This window comes from Oryx dammah, unplaced genomic scaffold (assembly GCF_014754425.2).
Source record: "Oryx dammah isolate SB20612 unplaced genomic scaffold, SCBI_Odam_1.1 HiC_scaffold_11072, whole genome shotgun sequence".
Taxonomy (NCBI): Eukaryota; Metazoa; Chordata; class Mammalia; order Artiodactyla; family Bovidae; genus Oryx; species Oryx dammah.
Window position 1 is genome coordinate 305,253 of NW_024080466.1, and position 17,957 is coordinate 323,209.

At 42.0% G+C, this 17,957-nt stretch overlaps 1 protein-coding gene across 1 annotated transcript in view; it reads left to right on the forward strand.

Moving 5' to 3' along the window:
- LOC120860411 (CD109 antigen) overlaps positions 1 to 17,957 on the forward strand; it is a 143,526-nt gene that overhangs the window by 56,517 nt on the left and 69,052 nt on the right. Inside the window, exons 6-13 of the mRNA XM_040236212.1 lie at positions 397 to 436; positions 3,297 to 3,381; positions 12,556 to 12,652; positions 12,919 to 13,060; positions 13,796 to 13,905; positions 16,365 to 16,589; positions 17,387 to 17,488; positions 17,576 to 17,638. Of these exons, the coding sequence (XP_040092146.1) occupies positions 397 to 436; positions 3,297 to 3,381; positions 12,556 to 12,652; positions 12,919 to 13,060; positions 13,796 to 13,905; positions 16,365 to 16,589; positions 17,387 to 17,488; positions 17,576 to 17,638 (864 nt within the window). The remainder of the gene's footprint in view (positions 1 to 396; positions 437 to 3,296; positions 3,382 to 12,555; positions 12,653 to 12,918; positions 13,061 to 13,795; positions 13,906 to 16,364; positions 16,590 to 17,386; positions 17,489 to 17,575; positions 17,639 to 17,957) is intronic.

Sequence of the window (17,957 nt, forward strand, 5' to 3'; positions counted from 1 at the left end):
TCATTGGTTAGCTTTGATAGGGATATACAAACCAGATTTGAAGTAGTTTCTTGTTAGTTTGCCATGCTTCATAAATTCATAAATTATCTGATTTAATTTTGTTCTAATTGCACAAATGAGGAAAGTCAGGTTAAGTAGTTTGTTTCAATGACCTGCAGTGAATTAAAGAGACAGGTCACCTTCTCATATTAGTGAATTGTTAAGAAAAACTCATGAAATTCACAGACTTCATGTTGCAGGTGATTAAAAATAAAATTATGTAAAGTTGAAATAAATTGTTTTGTTCATCAAATAATTAAAGTTTTTTCTAAATATTTTTGTGAGGTGAGTAAACAGATGAAGTAATTAAATAGAAACTCATTTATTTTCTTGTCTTTTTTTTCTTTCTCCCAATAGGACCAGACATATTATCAATCATTTCAGGTTTCAGAATATGGTAAGAATTCTTTAACTTATTTTGAAGGAATATACATTTGTTCCTTTCCATAGGGAAAAGAGAAATTTCTAAGAGGTGTATTATTTAAAGTAAAAACCCCAATGGAGGTAAAATCCTGGTATTTCTATAGGTCTGAACATTTTTTCTCTGTAAAAGATCATTACAAAGAGTGAAGTGGGAATGAGGTTGCCTGTAGTCCCATGATTTTCCTCTTTTTCTTATGCACAGTTATTCTGTTTTTATATTTTGCTGTGAATCATAACATATTAAAAATTTTTTAAAGCGTAACCTCAGTGATTTCCTGATTTCCCTGTTTTTCACTTGGTCGACACTAGTAAAGACTGGGTTTAACTTGGGTAAATCCTCTCCCTGCAGGTGCCACTTTTGTAATATCGTAGTTGGAAGTCAGTGTAAACCATGTGGGACCCACCGGTTTTTTGTTGGTGCATGGAGAGGAAGGAAGGCTGAGAGTGAATGCGTAGGATCCCAGTATTAGTTATACTTTGAACAACCATTCTGAGGTTGTACACAAGCTCTTTTGTCTGGTTTGTGTTGTTTTTTGAGAGAGTGTCTCGTTCGGGCATTAGTAACTCTGGAAAGTCATCCACGTGCACGTTTGTGGCTGCAGTCCACGTGCCTCTCACGGCATCGTCATGGCTCAGTTTCATGACCAGCTGGAACAGGGGGCACAGAGCTTTTTCCTATAGATGGCCGGATAGGAAACCTGATGTTCCGTGGCTCCCATGGCTCTGTCTTAACTGCTCAGCTTTGCCATCGTAGCACACAGCAGCTGCAGACAATATGTAAGTGAAAGTGCCTGGGATCAAGTACAATTTTATTTACGGACTTGGAAATTTCGATTTCACATGTTATGAAATACATGATTTGTATTTCTTATGATTTTTTCCCCAACTAATTAGAAACGTACAAACCATTCTTAGCTCTTGCTGGTCTTTGTTTACTGACCTCTGATCTGGAACTGTTTTGTCCAGTTCAGGGTTCACTCAGCACATTAAATACTTGAATTGTGGCTGATCCATATGAAGATGTGCTCTCAGCGTGTAAAATACCCAATTTTGAAGATGGTGTAAATAAAGAAAAATAGCTCATTAATAATTAAATTATTTATATTGATTACATGTTGCAATGATATTTTGGATATATGAGGTTATATAAAATGTTGCAAAGATTAATTTCACCTGTTTTTTTTTTTTTTTCCTTTTTAAATGTGGCTGCTGGACATATGAAATGACACCACGTGGCTCACATTTTGTTTCTTTTAGACAGCCCTGATCTCGAGGAATAAGTCAGAGGTGGCTGTGACTCTCATAGGCTGTTTATATGTCACGTAGGAGTGGTGCTGGGTGGTTGTATGTTGTTGGAGGAGGTATGTCGTGGAGGCAGAATTGATCGCCAACCTGTGATATCTGAGGAGGGGACATTCTGATTTCCTTGTTCTGAGGAAATTCCACCCCTGAATGGCCCCGACTTTTGTGCTGGTGCAGAGTCCTGGACTGGTCTTGGTCGTGAGCGTCCGGGCCCTCCAGGGTCTTTCATCTGGAGCTGGAGGCTCTCCTGTTCTGCCGATTCCTCGGTCGTCTTGTTTCGTCTCTTTTACTAATTGTTATGAGATGAATCTATTTCATTGGTCATTGAAGTTAAAGAAGAGAATTATTTCTATAGATTTGTTTAGGTTGGTAGGAAATATTTTCTTTTAGCTCCAGTGAAGTGCTTTGATTAAATAATATTACTATTTATGAAATATTTCACAGCTTAATTATATTTGTTGTTGTTGTTGTTCAGTCACTAAGTCATGTCCGACTCTCTGTGACCCCATGAACTGTGGCACACCAGGCTTCCCTGTCCTTCACAATCTCCTGGAGTTTGCTCAGACTCATGTCCATTGAGTTGGTGATGCCATCCAACCAGATTGCATTAAATAATATTACTATTTATAAAATTCTTCATAGCTCAATTATATAAAGCCAGCCAAGAGTTTCTTATTTTGGGATTACCTTCAGGAACCAGTACTTGTTGCACAAGAAAAGCACCATTACTTGTAGTCGTATCTTAGTAATTAACTAGAAATCCTAGTACACAACTTTCTCTTCATGGCATCCCATTGGGTTAGACTGTCACCAGCAGATTCTCTGTGAATGCATGTATGTCAGCATGCAGAAGGAGAGTCTTAGGGCCTCAGGATGTGCTTTTAGAAACCAAATTGGAACAAAGTCCTCAGAAGTAGCTGTTTATCACATGATATGGAAATATTTTAAGAAGTAGGAAGTGCATACTAATGGGTGACAGTTGAATGAAAAAGCTGGGCCTTCTAGCACTCAGATGGCTTTGCCTCTAGGGTTCTGGATGCAATTTATTTATTTTTAGTTTAACTTTTTCTATTACACTTTTTATTTTGTATTTGAGTATAGTCGATGAACAATGTTGTGATAGTTTCAGGTGAACAGGGAAGGGACTCAGCCATGCATGTACGTGTATCCTTTCTCCTCCAAAGTCCTTCCTACCCAGGCTTCCACATAACATTGAGAAGAGTTTCCTGTGCTGTGCAGTGTGTCCTTGTTAGTTATCTGGATACAGCTTAGATTCTGCCGGCGGGAGGCTTCACAGACATGAGTGTCCACAGCAGTCCTGCCCTTTTGGAGTCTCGTCACCAGCCTTATGGGGTTTCACATTTTGAGTGGAGTGAAGTACTTTCATCTATTTGTTAACGTGTATTTGGAGGCTAACGAATTTAAGTTTAAATAATACCAACTCCTTTAGGACAGTTCTATTCTCTAGTCTGTTAAACTGTAAAATGAGAGGAAAACAGACTGTTTAAAATATTCTTGCTTTTCTTTTCCAGTATTACCAAAGTTTGAAGTTGCTTTGCAGACACCATTATATTGTTCTTTAAATTCTAAGAGTTTAAATGGTACCGTCACAGCAAAGTAAGTATCATATTGCTTTTTATGATGATAAGCTGTTGTGAAACTGCGTGACAGAGAGTTCATTATATACCCCAGAACATGAGCGTAACATGTTGCTTGTTAAAATACCCCAATGGACAGGAAGCAAGTATCTATAATAAATAATTAGGCATGGAACATGTCTGCACAGGTCTTTGCAGCCATTTCTCTGCTTCTAAGCTGATCCAATCATAAAATATTCCCCATAGGCTAGTGTCTTTCAAGACTAGTCAAGAGATTTACCTTATAGATTCTGCAGGATTGGAAAAAAAAAAAAAGCTTTATCTTTATTTATTCCTCATTCAGCTTACATGGGTTAAGGCAACTTACTCTTTTAAATGCTAATTATTTTCTCTGTCCATAATGGATGTTGAGACTTTGGGGAGGGGTTTGATTCCCTTGGGGCTTCCCTGGTGGCTCAGATGGTAAAGAATTTGCCTGTAGTGTGGAAGACCTGGGTTTGATCCCTGGGTCAGGAAGATCCCCTGGAGAAGGGAATGGTTACTGACTTCAGTTTCTTGCCTAGAGAATTCCATGGACAGAGGAACCTAGCGGGCTACAGTCCATGCGGTCGCAAAGAGTCCGACGTGACTGAGCGACTAAGACTTTCATTGTTTTCACTTGGCTCCCTTATTGCAGTTGGCAGATGAATCAGCAGTTCACATTCATCATCCGTGTCAGCATGTGTACACAGAGACTTCCAACCCCCACTGTGTAACTTCTGTGGCTTTCACGATTTCATAAGTTTGATCCACTGGCTTGAAGAGCACAGCATTTTGTTTTGCTGAGGCAAAAAGCATACTCGGATTTCCAGACCAGTGACTCTTGAAAGTATAGGGTGAACTTGCCCTCAAGCAAATCCAGCACTGATTACTTGTAGCATTTAAAAATTTTAGTTTAAAAATTTTTTGTCCCTCCCCATTTCCCAGGGTTTGCAAGGACTTGGCTGGGGCGACACCTGTGACGTGGGTCCCTCCTTGGCTACCTGTCCGTGGGCTGGAGTTGCCCTGGGTGGCTAAGTCCTCCTCTGGAGAGCAGCCTGTGGGCTGGGGTCCCACCTAATCCTCCGAGGACCTGGGGCCTGATGGAGCATTGCAGTACCCTTTCTTGTTCAGTCATCCCTCCTCTGTGTCACTTGCATCTCCTCTCCCAGACCAGAGGGCGGTCCCAGTAAACCTCAGCAGACTCCTGGTGACCTCTGCAGCTCTTTTGCAGAAGTACTTGCTTTTCCTTCCCAAGAAAGGCTGTGCCGTGCAGCATTTATTTTGCATGCGTGTGTGTGTTAGTCGCTCAGTCATGTCTGACTCTTTGTGACCTGGTGCACTGTGGCCTGCTAGGCCCCTCTGTCCATGGAATTCTCCAGGCAATAATAGTGGACTGGATTGCTATGCCCTTATTCCGGGGATCTTCCTGACCCAGGGATCGAACCTGGGTGCCCTGGACTGGAGTCAGATTCTATACCCTCTGAGCCACCAGGGTTTACCTTTATTTATTTCATTTTTGATTGTATTGAGTCTTTGTTGTTACAAGGGGCCTTTCTCTAGTCGTGGTGAGCAGGGGCTACCCTTCATTGTGGTACGTGGGCTTCTCATTGTGGTGGCCTTTCGTTACAGAGCACAGGCTCTAGGCGTGTGGGCTTCAGTACTTGCAGCGCATGGCTCAGTAGTTGTGGTACACTTTTGCATGTGGGATCTTCCAGGACTGGGGATCGAACCTGTGTCCCCTGCATTGACAGGCAGATTCTTATCCACCAGACCACCAGGGAAGTCCTAGCGTTTATTTTTGACGTGTCAGTGTACTCAGGTTTGTGAAATTTATTTAGTTTCAGAATTTATTTGTAATAGCTGGTAACAACTGTGCCCCATGTCACCACTGTTTCCTCATAGTATTCCTCTCTTGTTGGGGGTCTGTGGCAGTGGCAAGCGTGGGCAGTGAGTTCACATACCAAAACGTTTGAGGACTCCTGTTTTAGATTCTTCTTGCAAACAAATCATGTGAATCCATGTGACATAAAGGCAAAAATGTGTCTACGATTTGTATACCAAGCTAGTTCAACTAAGAGGTAGCTTCCAATGTGAATGTGGGTACTGTGGCTGGATTTATGGTTTAGAAAACACATAAATGCCTGTGTTTTCATATTATTATCCTGCTCTTGATCTTAGCTGCAGGTCAAGCATTCTGTCTGGGTTTTATTTTGAATTCTTTGACTAACACATATAAAACGTAGTGACTGCAAATCCGCATAAACCATCTGTGTGCACATGGATGAAGTTGAAAGTGGATATCTTCTTTTTTTCTGTTTTTAGTTTTCAGGCATGTGCCAGGGATTTAAGCACAACTAGTTAAAACAGTGGTTCTTAAACTCTGGTAACTGTCTAGAAAATTTATTATATACTTTTCAGGGAGGGTGAATCTCTTGAAGCCACAACACTGACAGCCTCTACCTCATGCCGAGCAAAGCCTTGGGGAGCTCCCGGCACAGAGGCCTTTCTGTCCCCTATTCTTGTAGACAAGATTCCAGCCTCCATAACCTTTCCTGAGTTCCAGAGGGCAGACTTTGGGGGACTTCCCTGGTGGTCCAGTGGTTAAGAAGCTGCCTGCTAATATAGGGGACATGGGTTTGATTCCTGGTCTGGGAAGATTCCACATGCCATGGGCAACTAAGCTCAGTCCCCACAACTACTGAGAGCCTGTGAGCTGCCAGTGCTGAGCCCTTGTGCTCCAGAGCCCGTACTCTGCGCCAAGAGAAGCCACCCAAGCAAGAAACCTGCACCCTGCATCCAGAGATTAGTCCCCACACAGCGCAACTAGAAAGCCTGGGTGGAACTACAAAGACCCAGGGCAGCCAAAAATAAATACATACAAGGGCAGATGGGAATTTACCATCTGAGCCACCGGGGAAGCCTGACTATATAACTGCTTCCTATTCACCAGGGAGAGGGGGTTGCTTTCTTGAGGCGCTAGCCTACTGTGTTCCCCTTTTGTCTGGCAAAGAAGGAAAGCCACTCTTTCCTTTTCCTCCATACTCTGTCTCCATATTTCTGTTTGACACTCGTGCACAGAGAGCCAAGGTTTTGGCAGCATGTTCCTTCAGTGCCGGGATCTTCTGATGTCCGGTGATGATGGGCAGATTGTGACCTTACCTGGAATGAAGAGTGCGTCATCAAGTAGTTAACAAGTAGTTAACATCTTCCGTTTGGTGAGGGTTTTAGTTCTGCAGAAGAGCTCAAAGACACTGCTCTGTGTATCCCTTGAGGTGGAACCAGGACCCTGCCCCGAGGCTGCACTATTGTTTCCTGACTGCACCTCCCCTGTCTCTGTACCCTCTCCCTTCCCTGATTAACAGCTGCTTGATCCTGTCCTTTGGAAGTCAGGAAAAGGGACACAGAAAGGTTTTTGTGCCCAGGAGCCCCAAAGGGTCCCATTTGGTTTCAATTGCATTCTGTCTAAAAAAACAATGTACCTACCCTGATTAAAAAGTGCTTTATTCTTAAAGAAGACTAACCATCATCCGAGCCTTCGGTGAATTGTAATGTGTTTGCAGTAGTGAAATTGATCTCTGATCACAGATCACCGCAACTGACGAAAAAGCTTGAAATGTTATGAGAATTACCAAAATATGTCACAGAGACATGAAGTGAGCAGCTGCCTTTGGGAAAAGGGCACCAGTAGAGTTGAGTATCGAAAAGTGAAAGTGTTAGTTGCTCAGTCATATCCAACTCTTTGTGACCCCATGTGACTCCATGGACTGTAGCCCGCCAGGCTCCTCTGTCTATGGAATTTTTCAGGCAAAAAGAGTGGGTAGCCATTCCCTTTTCCAGGGAATCTTCCTGACCCAGGGGTTGAACTCAGGTCTCCTGCATTGCAGGCAAATTCTTTACCATCTGGGCCACCAGGGAAGCCCTTGCTTATTGCAAGATTGCCACAAAACTTCGATTAGTAAAAAACACAGTATCTGTACACTTCACAGTAAGCAAAGCACAATAAAATGAGGTCTGCCTGTGGTCCATTCCAAGGATTTGCTTCCTATTACCCCTCCTTCCTTCAGGCTTCAGTTGCCTAGGGGTATCCATAGTGGGGGCTAAGAAGGCGGTCTGCCCCAGGGCGGCTCAGATCTTACGTGTGAATTCAAATGGGTGGTTCCTAAGATGGCTGAGGAAGCCCTTTGCCTGAGGTCTGCGGATAAAGGGTCCTTTTCTACCCCAGCGTTCATGAGTTCTCAGGCTACCAGTGTGTTTCAGGAGGGTCTGCTGTTACTCAGATTGTGTATATAATTTGCAACTTCGCAACAGATTCAGGAAATCTTTTGACTAGCAAGGTCTTTTACCAGCCTCTAAAAACTGGCATAGACCTAATCTATAAATCCTGTGTCCTGAAGGAGATGGAGGTGATGACGGTGAAGTAACCATCATCCTGTGTCTATTGAGAACCCATCTCCTTCCTTCAGGTTTATCCTTCCAGTTTGCCTTCGATTGGGTCTCTGTCGGGAGAGCCCTGGCCCACTCCGCTTCTCACCTGTGTCTGAATTCTTCCATTTGGTATCTTTAACCTTCTGCTGTTTGGTGGCATCTTCGCTCTGTATTTAAACATTTCTGTCATGGAGGGAAACAAAGCCTCCCTGATTATCCTGCCTCCTCCTAGCTGCTGCCCTGTCTCTCACCTCTTTGTAGAGTTCCAGCTGCCTGTTTCTGCTGCTTCACATGCTGTTTGTTCTTCAGTCCCCTGCCTTCTGCTTTTCCCCTTCACCATGGATTGAAACCGCTTTCACTACGGCACAAAGCCCTCCTTGCTTACCTTGTGGCTGCTTTCTTAGGCGGTTACAAATTTTTGGCCCCCCTTGCAGCACTGGACATTGCTGTCCTCTCATTTCCTTTCTGGCTTTTCTCCTTCTGCTTTGGTTACTCCTTTGAGACTCTTTGCAGACAATATCCACATTGTAAACATTCTTATTCCTTAGAGCTCCATCTTTGGCTCTCTTTTCTTTTTTTATGCATTTAATCAGAGTTTTCTTCTCCATGGCCAGAGCTTCTGCTACTGTTTATAATATGGTGAAACCTGAATCCATACTGGGCTTCCCTGGTAGCTCAGTGGTAAAGAATATGCCTGCTAATGCAGGAGACGCAGGTTTGATACCCAAGTCAGGAAGAACCCCTGGAGAAGGAAATGGCAACTCACTCCAGTATTCTTGCCTGGGAAATCCCATGGACAGGGGAGCCTGGCTCCAGTCCGTGGGATCCCAGAGTCCAGCACGACTAAACAACAACAACAACGACAACGGAATCTGTCTCTCCAGCCTACATTTCTAGCTTGACAGTCAGATCCTTATGTCTTGCTGCTGTCTGGACATTGTCCACTGGATGTCCCACAGATACTTGAAACAGGTTGTCTTCCACAGCCCTGGTTCTCTGCATCCTTCTCTTGGTGGACTGCACCTCCATCTCTCTAGCTGCCCAGGTCAGCTGTACTCTTCCGCCTCCCTCAGTTCCCACAGCCAGTCAACATCCAGTGCTGTGGTTCTGTCTCCTTGTGAAAGTCGCTCGGTCACGTCTGACTCTTTGTGACCCCATAGACCATACAGTCCATGGAATTCTCCAGGCCAGAGTACTGGAGTGGGTAGACTTTCCCTTCTCCAGGGGATCTTCCCAACCCAGAGATCGAACCCAGGTCTCCTGCATTGCAGGCAGATTCTTTACCAGCTGAGCCACAGGGGAAGCCCTCTCTCTCCTTAATAGCTCTCAAATAATCCATCCCCTTTTTTCCACGGGCACTTCCTTCATTCAGGCCAATGTCATCTTTCTTTCTAAAACTACTGTTATAGTTTCTTAAAAGTGTTTCCTGTCTCCATTTTTTGCGACATTTAGTTTTCTCTGCTTTGCATCCAGACCTATTTCCTCTTCTTTTCCTTCTCTCTTTCTCTTCCTCCTCTTCTCCCCCACAATCCCTACCTCTTCTGCGTTCTTTTTTGACTAACAAGACAAAGCTAATTCTATTGACCTTTTGCATGAAAGTTTTCAGACCACTGCCTTGAGGGAGAAGTTCAGAATTTTTAGTGTTTCTTGCAGTTCAGTTCAGTCACTCAGTTGTGTCCGACTCTGCAACGCCATGGACTGCAGCACGCCAGGCCTCCCTGTCCATCATCGACTCCTGGAGTTTACACAAACTCATGTCCATTGAGTCGGTGATGCCATCCAACCATCTCATCCTCCATCGTCCCCTTCCCCTCTGGCCCTCAGTCTTTCCCAGCATCAGGGTCTTTTCCAATGAGTTAGCTCTTCACATCAGGTGGCCAAAGTATTGGAGTTTCAGCTTCAACATCAGTCCTTCCATGAACACCCAGGACCCATCTCCTTTAGGATGGACTGGTTGGATCTCTTTGCAGTCCAAAGGGCTCTCAAGAGTCTTCTCCAACACCACAGTTCAAAAGCATCAATTCTTTGGTGCTCAGCTTTCTTTATAGTCCAACTCTCACATCCATACATGACTACTGGAAAAACCATAGCCTTGACTAGACAGATCTTTGTTGGCAAAGTAATGTCTCTGCTTTTTATTATGCTATCTAGGTTGGTCATAACTTTCCTTCCAAGGGGTAAGCGTCTTTTAATTTCATGGTTGCAGTCACCATCTGCAGTGATTTTGGAGCTCCCCAAAATAAAGTCAGCCACTGTTTCCACTGTTTCCCCATCTATTTGCCATGAAGTGATGGGACCGGATGCCATGATCTTAGTTTTCTGAATGTTGAGCTTTAAGCCAACTTTTTCACTCTCTTCTAGTGTTTCTTACTGAATTCTTTTCTAGTTTCAAGTGTTTTGAAACATTTCACCCAGCCCCTCATCTCCCTTCCCAAAGTCTCCCAAATTTTACCTGTGTGTCCAAGAATGCACAGTGCTTTTTCTGACCAAGATGCCTTTACATAGGCGGTTTCAGTGTGTGGCTTTTGCCCCTAAGCGTCTATCCTTGGGTCATGTGGCTAGATCACCTCTTTGAGGGTGGCTCTGTGTCGTGGTTACTACCGCACAGTGCCAGTCATGGAGCAGACTTCCAATAAATGCCTATTGAAAGAATAAACAGATAAAACAATGTGACTCCTTAGATTTCAGTTTCAAGCTGTGTGTAGCACAGCAGAGGCCTCTATACCTAACCAAAAGCCTCTTATTTTGAGTGAACTAAATTAAGGTGTATGGGCAATAGTTTTGGTTTTGTCACCGAATTAGGGAGTAAAGAGTAGGACTTGAAATCCAGTTGTCTCTTGTGTGTACTTTGAAAGATGAGTTCTGTTGTCTTAACACTTGGAGAGTTGTTATTAAGTTATAGATATGATTTTAAATATTTCACATTAGCTCTTATAGTCATCTCTGTGAGTGGATGATAACAGTTTTGGTTACTTTTGCTAGTAGCCATCTGTCTCATCAAAGTATAGTTGATGTGCAGAGGGTTACTGGAAATTTCTTGGAGAAGAAGGTTAACACTCTATTTTAGTTTAAAAATTTTTAGCTGAGATGAATACAAACCTGCATTTGTTTATTTGCTTTGATGTGAACATCTGCTCACTATTCCTACCTCATTAAAATAAATAATAGATTCTTTCTTCTCATCATAGTAGGTTTAAGAGTATTGTAAAGAAAATAACATAGCATACATCTAGTTACTTCCATAATCCTTGTGGACAGTAGAACTTAAAAAATATTATTTTTATAATCTAAGGCTTATTAAAGTGTAGTTATGATTTGATGAGATATTTGTATCCTGGAAATGACATGGAAAAAATGGTGGGGAGAAATATGAATTATAATGATAGGTTCACTTTTTTTAGGTATTATTTTGTAAACCTATTGTGCTATGGTTGTTTTCTAGAAAAAAAAAATCCTTGTTTGGTTAATGATATCATAGAATATCTTGAACTTACTTTTTAAAAGTTGTTGAACTGTTACTTTTTGAATGATTAGTTTATTCCCTAAAGTATCTATATTCTGTTTAGCACAATAAATCAGCTTGGGACTTGAAAAGCTAAATCCATGTCACATTTAAATTAAAAGTATTTGCGTCTGAGAATACTTTAAATAATGTATGAATTCTCAGCTCCCTGTACTATCATGTGATATAACTTTTCAAATATGATGTTCTGGTGTTCTAGTTACGCATTTATTTAATTTTTAACAAGATACACGCAGAGTTAGGTTTTACAAACCGTTTTGAATGTATGAATTTGATGCTGACATTGCTATGGGGGTTTCCACTAACTTTATTGTTTTTGTTTGGAAGGGTGGTACATTTGAAGATGGACTGCTTTATTTTTCTTAATTTTGGAATATGGTATATTTTATTACCAGTTTTTGAGTTGAGTTGATCCAGACAGGGGATATTTTCTGTGATCCAGATGAGGGATTCAGGAAGCAGGAGTTAACAGTCACTTTTTTAGAGTGCAAAATAAAATTAGCTTTCATGTTTGGCTGAGCATTTCATAATAGAAATGCAAGGGACTCAGGAAGTGCATTTATGGAAGGCTTTCTGACAATAAAATGATTTACCAAAGACTGCCTCTCCTTTACATGGAGAGACTTTCCCATCATGAGAGAGGATACAGTTAAAAAGTAGAATGCAAATCAGCAAGAGAGATATCTTCTTGACTCAAGAAGATAATTTGGGTCGTATGGATTTAAAAAAATTGCTCTTATTTTAAATTTCCTTTCAAAAAGTGAATTTTCAATAGCTATGAGCACATTTGGTGCCCTGTGTTGGTCTAATAAACCCTGATGGTTAATATTGAAACATGTAGGAATGGGCCACAGTGAAATGCAATCTCAGCTAACATTTTAAAATGTTCAAAAGTTATAGAATCTCCTGGGCATGCAGTTAATGGGCCAGTCCAGATTTCTGATTAAGAAAGAATAAAAGATTTTCATAATCTTTTAAGAAATCTTTCTACAGGAAACTATCATTTCTAGTTATGATCAGAGTTTCTCCAGAAGGCTGGGTAAAGTGTGTGTGTGGTGAACTGTTCTGAGGTATTGTAATAAAAAAACTTCCCATTTTGGAGACTTAGTATCAAGGATCACCATTTATTAAGCAAATTCCTATGTTTTGGTTTTAAAAATTTTCAGTAAGAGCATGGTTTTAAATATGATTCTTTTAAGTTAGGTCCTGTTTATTATTTTTCAGGTATACATATGGGAAGCCTGTGAAAGGAGACCTAACACTTACATTTTTACCTTTATCCTTCTGGGGTGTGAAGAAAAATATTACAAAAACATTGAAGGTAACTTTTGCAGATCTTTTAACTTGTAATGGGGAAAAGCTATGTGTACATTCCCCAGTAGTAAGATTTTATACCGAATTAACAAAAAGTTGAGCATGAGAAAATCAAGAGCTTTCTGTCATTGGACAAATGAGAATTTGCCTATTTATTAAAATAATTAAAGTGAAAATAGAACCTTTATATTGTTGTGACTTAGTTTGAATTTTATTTCTAAAATTTGAAGTGCTAAAGTGAAGAATGAAATTGAAAATTTTTTAACAAAACAGATAAATGGATCTGCAAACTTCTCTTTTAATGATGAAGAGATGAAAAAGGTAATGGATTTTTCGGATGGACCTTCTGAACACATGTACCTGTCTTCTCCTGGGCCGGTAGAAATTATAGCCACAGTGACAGAATCACTTACAGGTTTGTAGACTTTGATGAGCTGCTCTATCATCTTTTATTATAATTAGCATGTTCATTTGAGGGCATTGTTACCTAAAGATGCTGTTTAATGCTGAAATTGTCATAAATATTAGTCTGACTTGCAGAATATTTTCATAATGAAAGGGAAACTTATTTTCCTTGAACAACTGTGCTTCAACCACCTGTGATAGGTATTCATAATTTTTTCCATCTCTACTCTTTTTTTCAACCTGAAGACTACATGGAAAGGGCTACCTTTTCAACTGACTAACCACCCTCCTTTTATCTTTCTTTTAAATAATATCCTCTGAAATCTCACCTGCTCCTAGACCATTTTCTCTTTTAATGACAATTTCGGCATTAAATAGCATCTTTAGGCAACAATGCCCTCAAATGAACATGCTAATTATTATAATAAAATAAAGGTTAATTACTTGGATCTTTCTGTTGCTGTTTTAATGGCTTTCATCAATCCCCAGAAATACAAAAAGACTATTCTGTCAGTGGCCTGACCTTGGGTGCACATGTCATTGATGGGGGGCTCTGAAGGCACTCAGGAGGGATCCCCAGAGGACATAATAGAAGTGATGTTCCTTTTTGTGGCCAAGCCAAAGAGGCTTCTGTGCTCTGATATCCTAACCCTTTGGGAAGTAGCTCAGATGGAGAGACACGGTGGATTGAAGCTGATGGTTGTATATTACTTTTACTGTTTAAATGGTGCAATTTCCAAAACAGGTATCTCAAGAAATGCAAGCTCCAATGTATTTTTCAAGCAACATGATTACATCATTGAATTCTTTGACTATGCTACTGTCTTGAAGCCATCTCTCAACTTCACAGCCACTGTAAGTTGGCATGTTTAATAATGGTCTAAAGCAGTAAGTTCAGTTTAGTGAAACAGGATGGGAGAGAGTACTTTTAGTACTTTTCAAAAAATTTAAGCCCAAAGTAAATTACTTTTCCCCTTTAGATATATGAGGCACACAGAATTGTTTCCAAGTGACCTTTATCTAATTTATTTTTAAAAAGTAGTTTCCAGAATATATTTTCTTCAAAGTATATTTAATAAGTAACATGATAGATATTTAGAAATTAATTGAAGGGTTTAGATGCTAGTCCAAAAATTTCAATTTCAAAATGTCAGATTTGAAGTTTTAAACACTCAATTTGATTTTTATGACTAATTTTAGTCTAAGATGTAGCATTGAAGATGATCATCTAGTCTGGGACTTCTCCAGCAGTCCAGTGGTTAAAACTCTGCCTTCCAGTGCAGGGGCGTGGGTTCAATCCCTGACTGGGGAACTAAGAATCCCCATGCTGCAGGCTGCCCGCAAAAGTTAAAAAATGATCAATTCTGTCTCAGTTTTTTGAGAGAATATTGCGTTAACATTTATTGGCCAAGTGAATTTGACAGTCTGCAAGGCATGCTCCTGGGTGGGGCTCACTGACCGAAGAAGACCCTAGTTCCAGTCCTGGAGTCACAGTATTTGTGATGGCAAGAGAATGCACACATAGCTGTCATTCAAGGCAGGATAAATGTGTCACGAACACATTTCTACAGGGATTTAAAACTGGCAAATGTTTTCTGCAAAGGGCGAGATAGTATTTTTAGCTTTGAGGGCCAGGTGGTTTCAGTCACATCTGTGCAACTCTGACATTGTAACATGATAGTAGCCAGAGCCCCTTGGTAACCAAAGGAGATGGCCATGTTCCAGTAAAACCTTAAGAGAGACTGGATTTGGTCTTCCTGCCTGCCATAGTTTGCTAGCCCCTGGTTTAAAGAGCAAAGGGTCAGTTCTTGTTGAGCAGATCAAGACAAGTTTTAGAGTTTGCAGATTGGTGACTGTGGAGATTTGCTCAGAGAGGGTCCTTTCCTGGTACCTTGCCCTGAACATCAATCCTTTTCATTTTGCTCAGTATCCTTTTACAATAAACTGGTGATCTAGTGAGAAAAAAAAAAGTTTTAGATAGCTCCTAATTTTAACAATCTTATAATTCAGACAGTTTGAAAGGATAGTTAAAAAGAAATCTGCAGAAATTGTCACCCAAGAATCTGCACGTGGTAACATCCAAATGAACAGAGGGACAGAGAGTTCAGGGAAGAAGAGTTGGCTGTGAGATAGGGTGGGGGTCATTGGAAGGGGAAGATTTAGGCTCTTGGTTACAAGATCAGCAGCATTTTCAGTGTTTGGGTGTGTGGGTAGGGAGCGGGGAACATTATGAGCTGAGACACGTAAGGCAAGAGCTTTGGGTGGCAAGTCAGGGTGCAGTCAGGTGTCAGTGACTGGACCTAGGCAGTGGCCGCAGAGAGCTCATGTCTGGGAGCTGACAGAGAGGAAATAAGAGGTGAAGCTTGGGGAGTGGAGAGGGTCCTCCACATCCCACGTGCTCCACGAGGATTGCAGAGGGTCCTCCACATCCCATGTGCTCCACGAGGATTGCTGAGGGTCCTCCGTGTCCCACATGCTCCCTGGGGATTGCTGAGGGTCCTCTGCATTCCACGTGCTCCACGGGGATTGCAGAGAGTCCTCCATGTCCCACGTGCTCCACGGGGATTGCTGAGGGTCCTCCACGTCCCACGTGCTCTGCACAGTGAAGAGCTTGGAGCCTCATGAATGTGGGAGGGATGTGGCAAAAGCTGGGTTCCAGGGTGACTGGTGGGGTCTGTGTGTGGGAGGAGGGCAGTAGCCCTGGCATGAGGCCATCAGGAGCCCCGGGGTGGTAGATGTGGGTGGACAGCTTGTAAAAGATGTTTAGGACTTGGTAGGCATCAGATTTGGAAGGTGGGGAGAGAGAGGGGCAATGCACAGATGTTAAGTAAGGGAGAACTGTGTTATTAGTATAAACGGGAAAGGCAAGTTGGTTTCCCAGTTTTAGATGTGTTGAGTTTGAGACAACAGGGATGTGCAGGTAGAAATTTCCTTGAGGGCTTGGAGGTACTGAGTGTGAGTTCCGGAGCCAGGTCAGGATGGCAGCAGGAGTGCTGAGACCTTTGAGGGTAAACGATAACGAGGCTTTGACAAATTCCCACAATTCGAGAGAGGGAAGGGGAACAAAAAAGGACACTGATATGATGAAGAAACGGATGTGGAGTGAAGGAGGTTGTTGTGGAGCCATGGAAGGCAAAAGAAGTGGAGTGGAGGCTGCCTGGAGAGACCTCTGAACCTGGAAGTTAGGGGAACTGCTGATGACTTTTGAGAGCTCAGGTTCATGGGAACAGCACAGATAGAAACTGGATTCAGTTAAACTTAAACCCTTTGCTTCTGTTGTTTACCTGATTTCAGTGTTTTCTTTTGACAATTAGGTGAAGATAACCCGTTCTGATGGTCATCAGCTGACTCCTGAAGAAAGAAGAAATAATGTAGTCTTAATGGTGACTCAGAGAAACTATACTGAGTACTGGAGCAGATGGGACACTCAAAATCAGGAAGTAGGGGCTGTCCAGATCATAAATCATACTGTCCCCGCAAATGGAATCTTCAAGACTGAATTCCCAATCCTGGATGATTCCAGCGAGCTACAAGTGAAGGTGCCACTGTTTCCCATCATTATGTTACTGCAACAGCAACATTAAAATTGCAGTCTGGTGGTGGGCACTCAACTTGTTGGGAGGTTAAAGTGCACAGGAAGGGGACACATATTTTTATTTAAAAGAGCAGGAGAAAGGATTACAAGGGATTTAATAGCTGTTGCTGAGTTAGACTGAATGCTTCCTTGTAAATTCATTTTGAAGAGGACAGTAAAATAGTGATGGAGAAGCACCCCCCACTCCTAGGCTAGGTACTTTTCCATCATGTGGAATTGTATTTTGGCAGGAGCTGCAAATGAAAGGGGAATACATATATTTTTACATTTACCCCTTGCTGCTGAGCTGAGACTCCTCAGCCATCCCCCCCGCCTCTCTCTGGGTTACTCAGCCCTGCTGCAGTGTGGCCTCTGGGCTTTCCTCTCCCCAGTGGTGGACTGAGTGAGCTGACTTGGTTGCTTGCTGTGCTGTGGGGAGAAGAAAGGATTCTTTTTCCATTTCCTTCTCTCGTCTCACCGTGTTTCCTGAGAACACACCTTTGTTCTGGAAATAAGTTAGGACTGTGCTTTTTCCTCTTAGATGATGGTGGTGAAGACCATCTGACACGTTTTAGGGCTGTCGGTTTCTTTACAGTATAATCTGCAGAATGATGACGATCCAGTGTCTGGGGCATATATTGCTTGCTGTGTGAAGAAAAGTGAAAGTGAATTTGCCTTTCACTGATTGTCCAGCCAGGTCACATTCCTTATCCTGAGGCTTATAAAGATGGAACTTTGTGTCTCCCTTTTCTTTTGTTACAGGCCTCTTTTCTCGATAGTGTGAGTAACATGGCAGTTCATGGTATGTTTAAGTCTCCTAGTAAAACCTACATCCAGCTAAAAGTAAAAGATGAAAATGTAAAGGTAATGCTTGCAATCATTCGTTAATTATAATATAATTGAACTGTCTTGACATTGATATGTATATATTAATTAAAAATTTTTTTCTAGGTGGGATCACCATTTGAATTGGTGGTTACTGGCAACAAGCAATTGAAGGAGTTAAGTTACATGGTAATCTCTTTTTAAAAATAATTTCCTTTATTTTTAAGTTAATTTTTGACTATCCTGGGTCTTGGTTGCTGTGAGGGCCTTTCTTTAGTTGCAGAGAGCGGGGGCTTCTTATCGCGGCGGCTTCTCTTGTTGCTCAGCACAGGCTCTAGGGTGCACGGACTTGCTCAGTAGTTGCAGCTCCCAGATTCTGGAGCACAGGCTCAGTAGTTGTGGTTCACAGGCTTAGTTGCTCCACAGGTTGCAGAATGTTCCCCGACCAGGGATCGAACCCATGTTTCCTGCATTGGCAGGTAGATTCTTCACTACTGAGCCTCTAGGG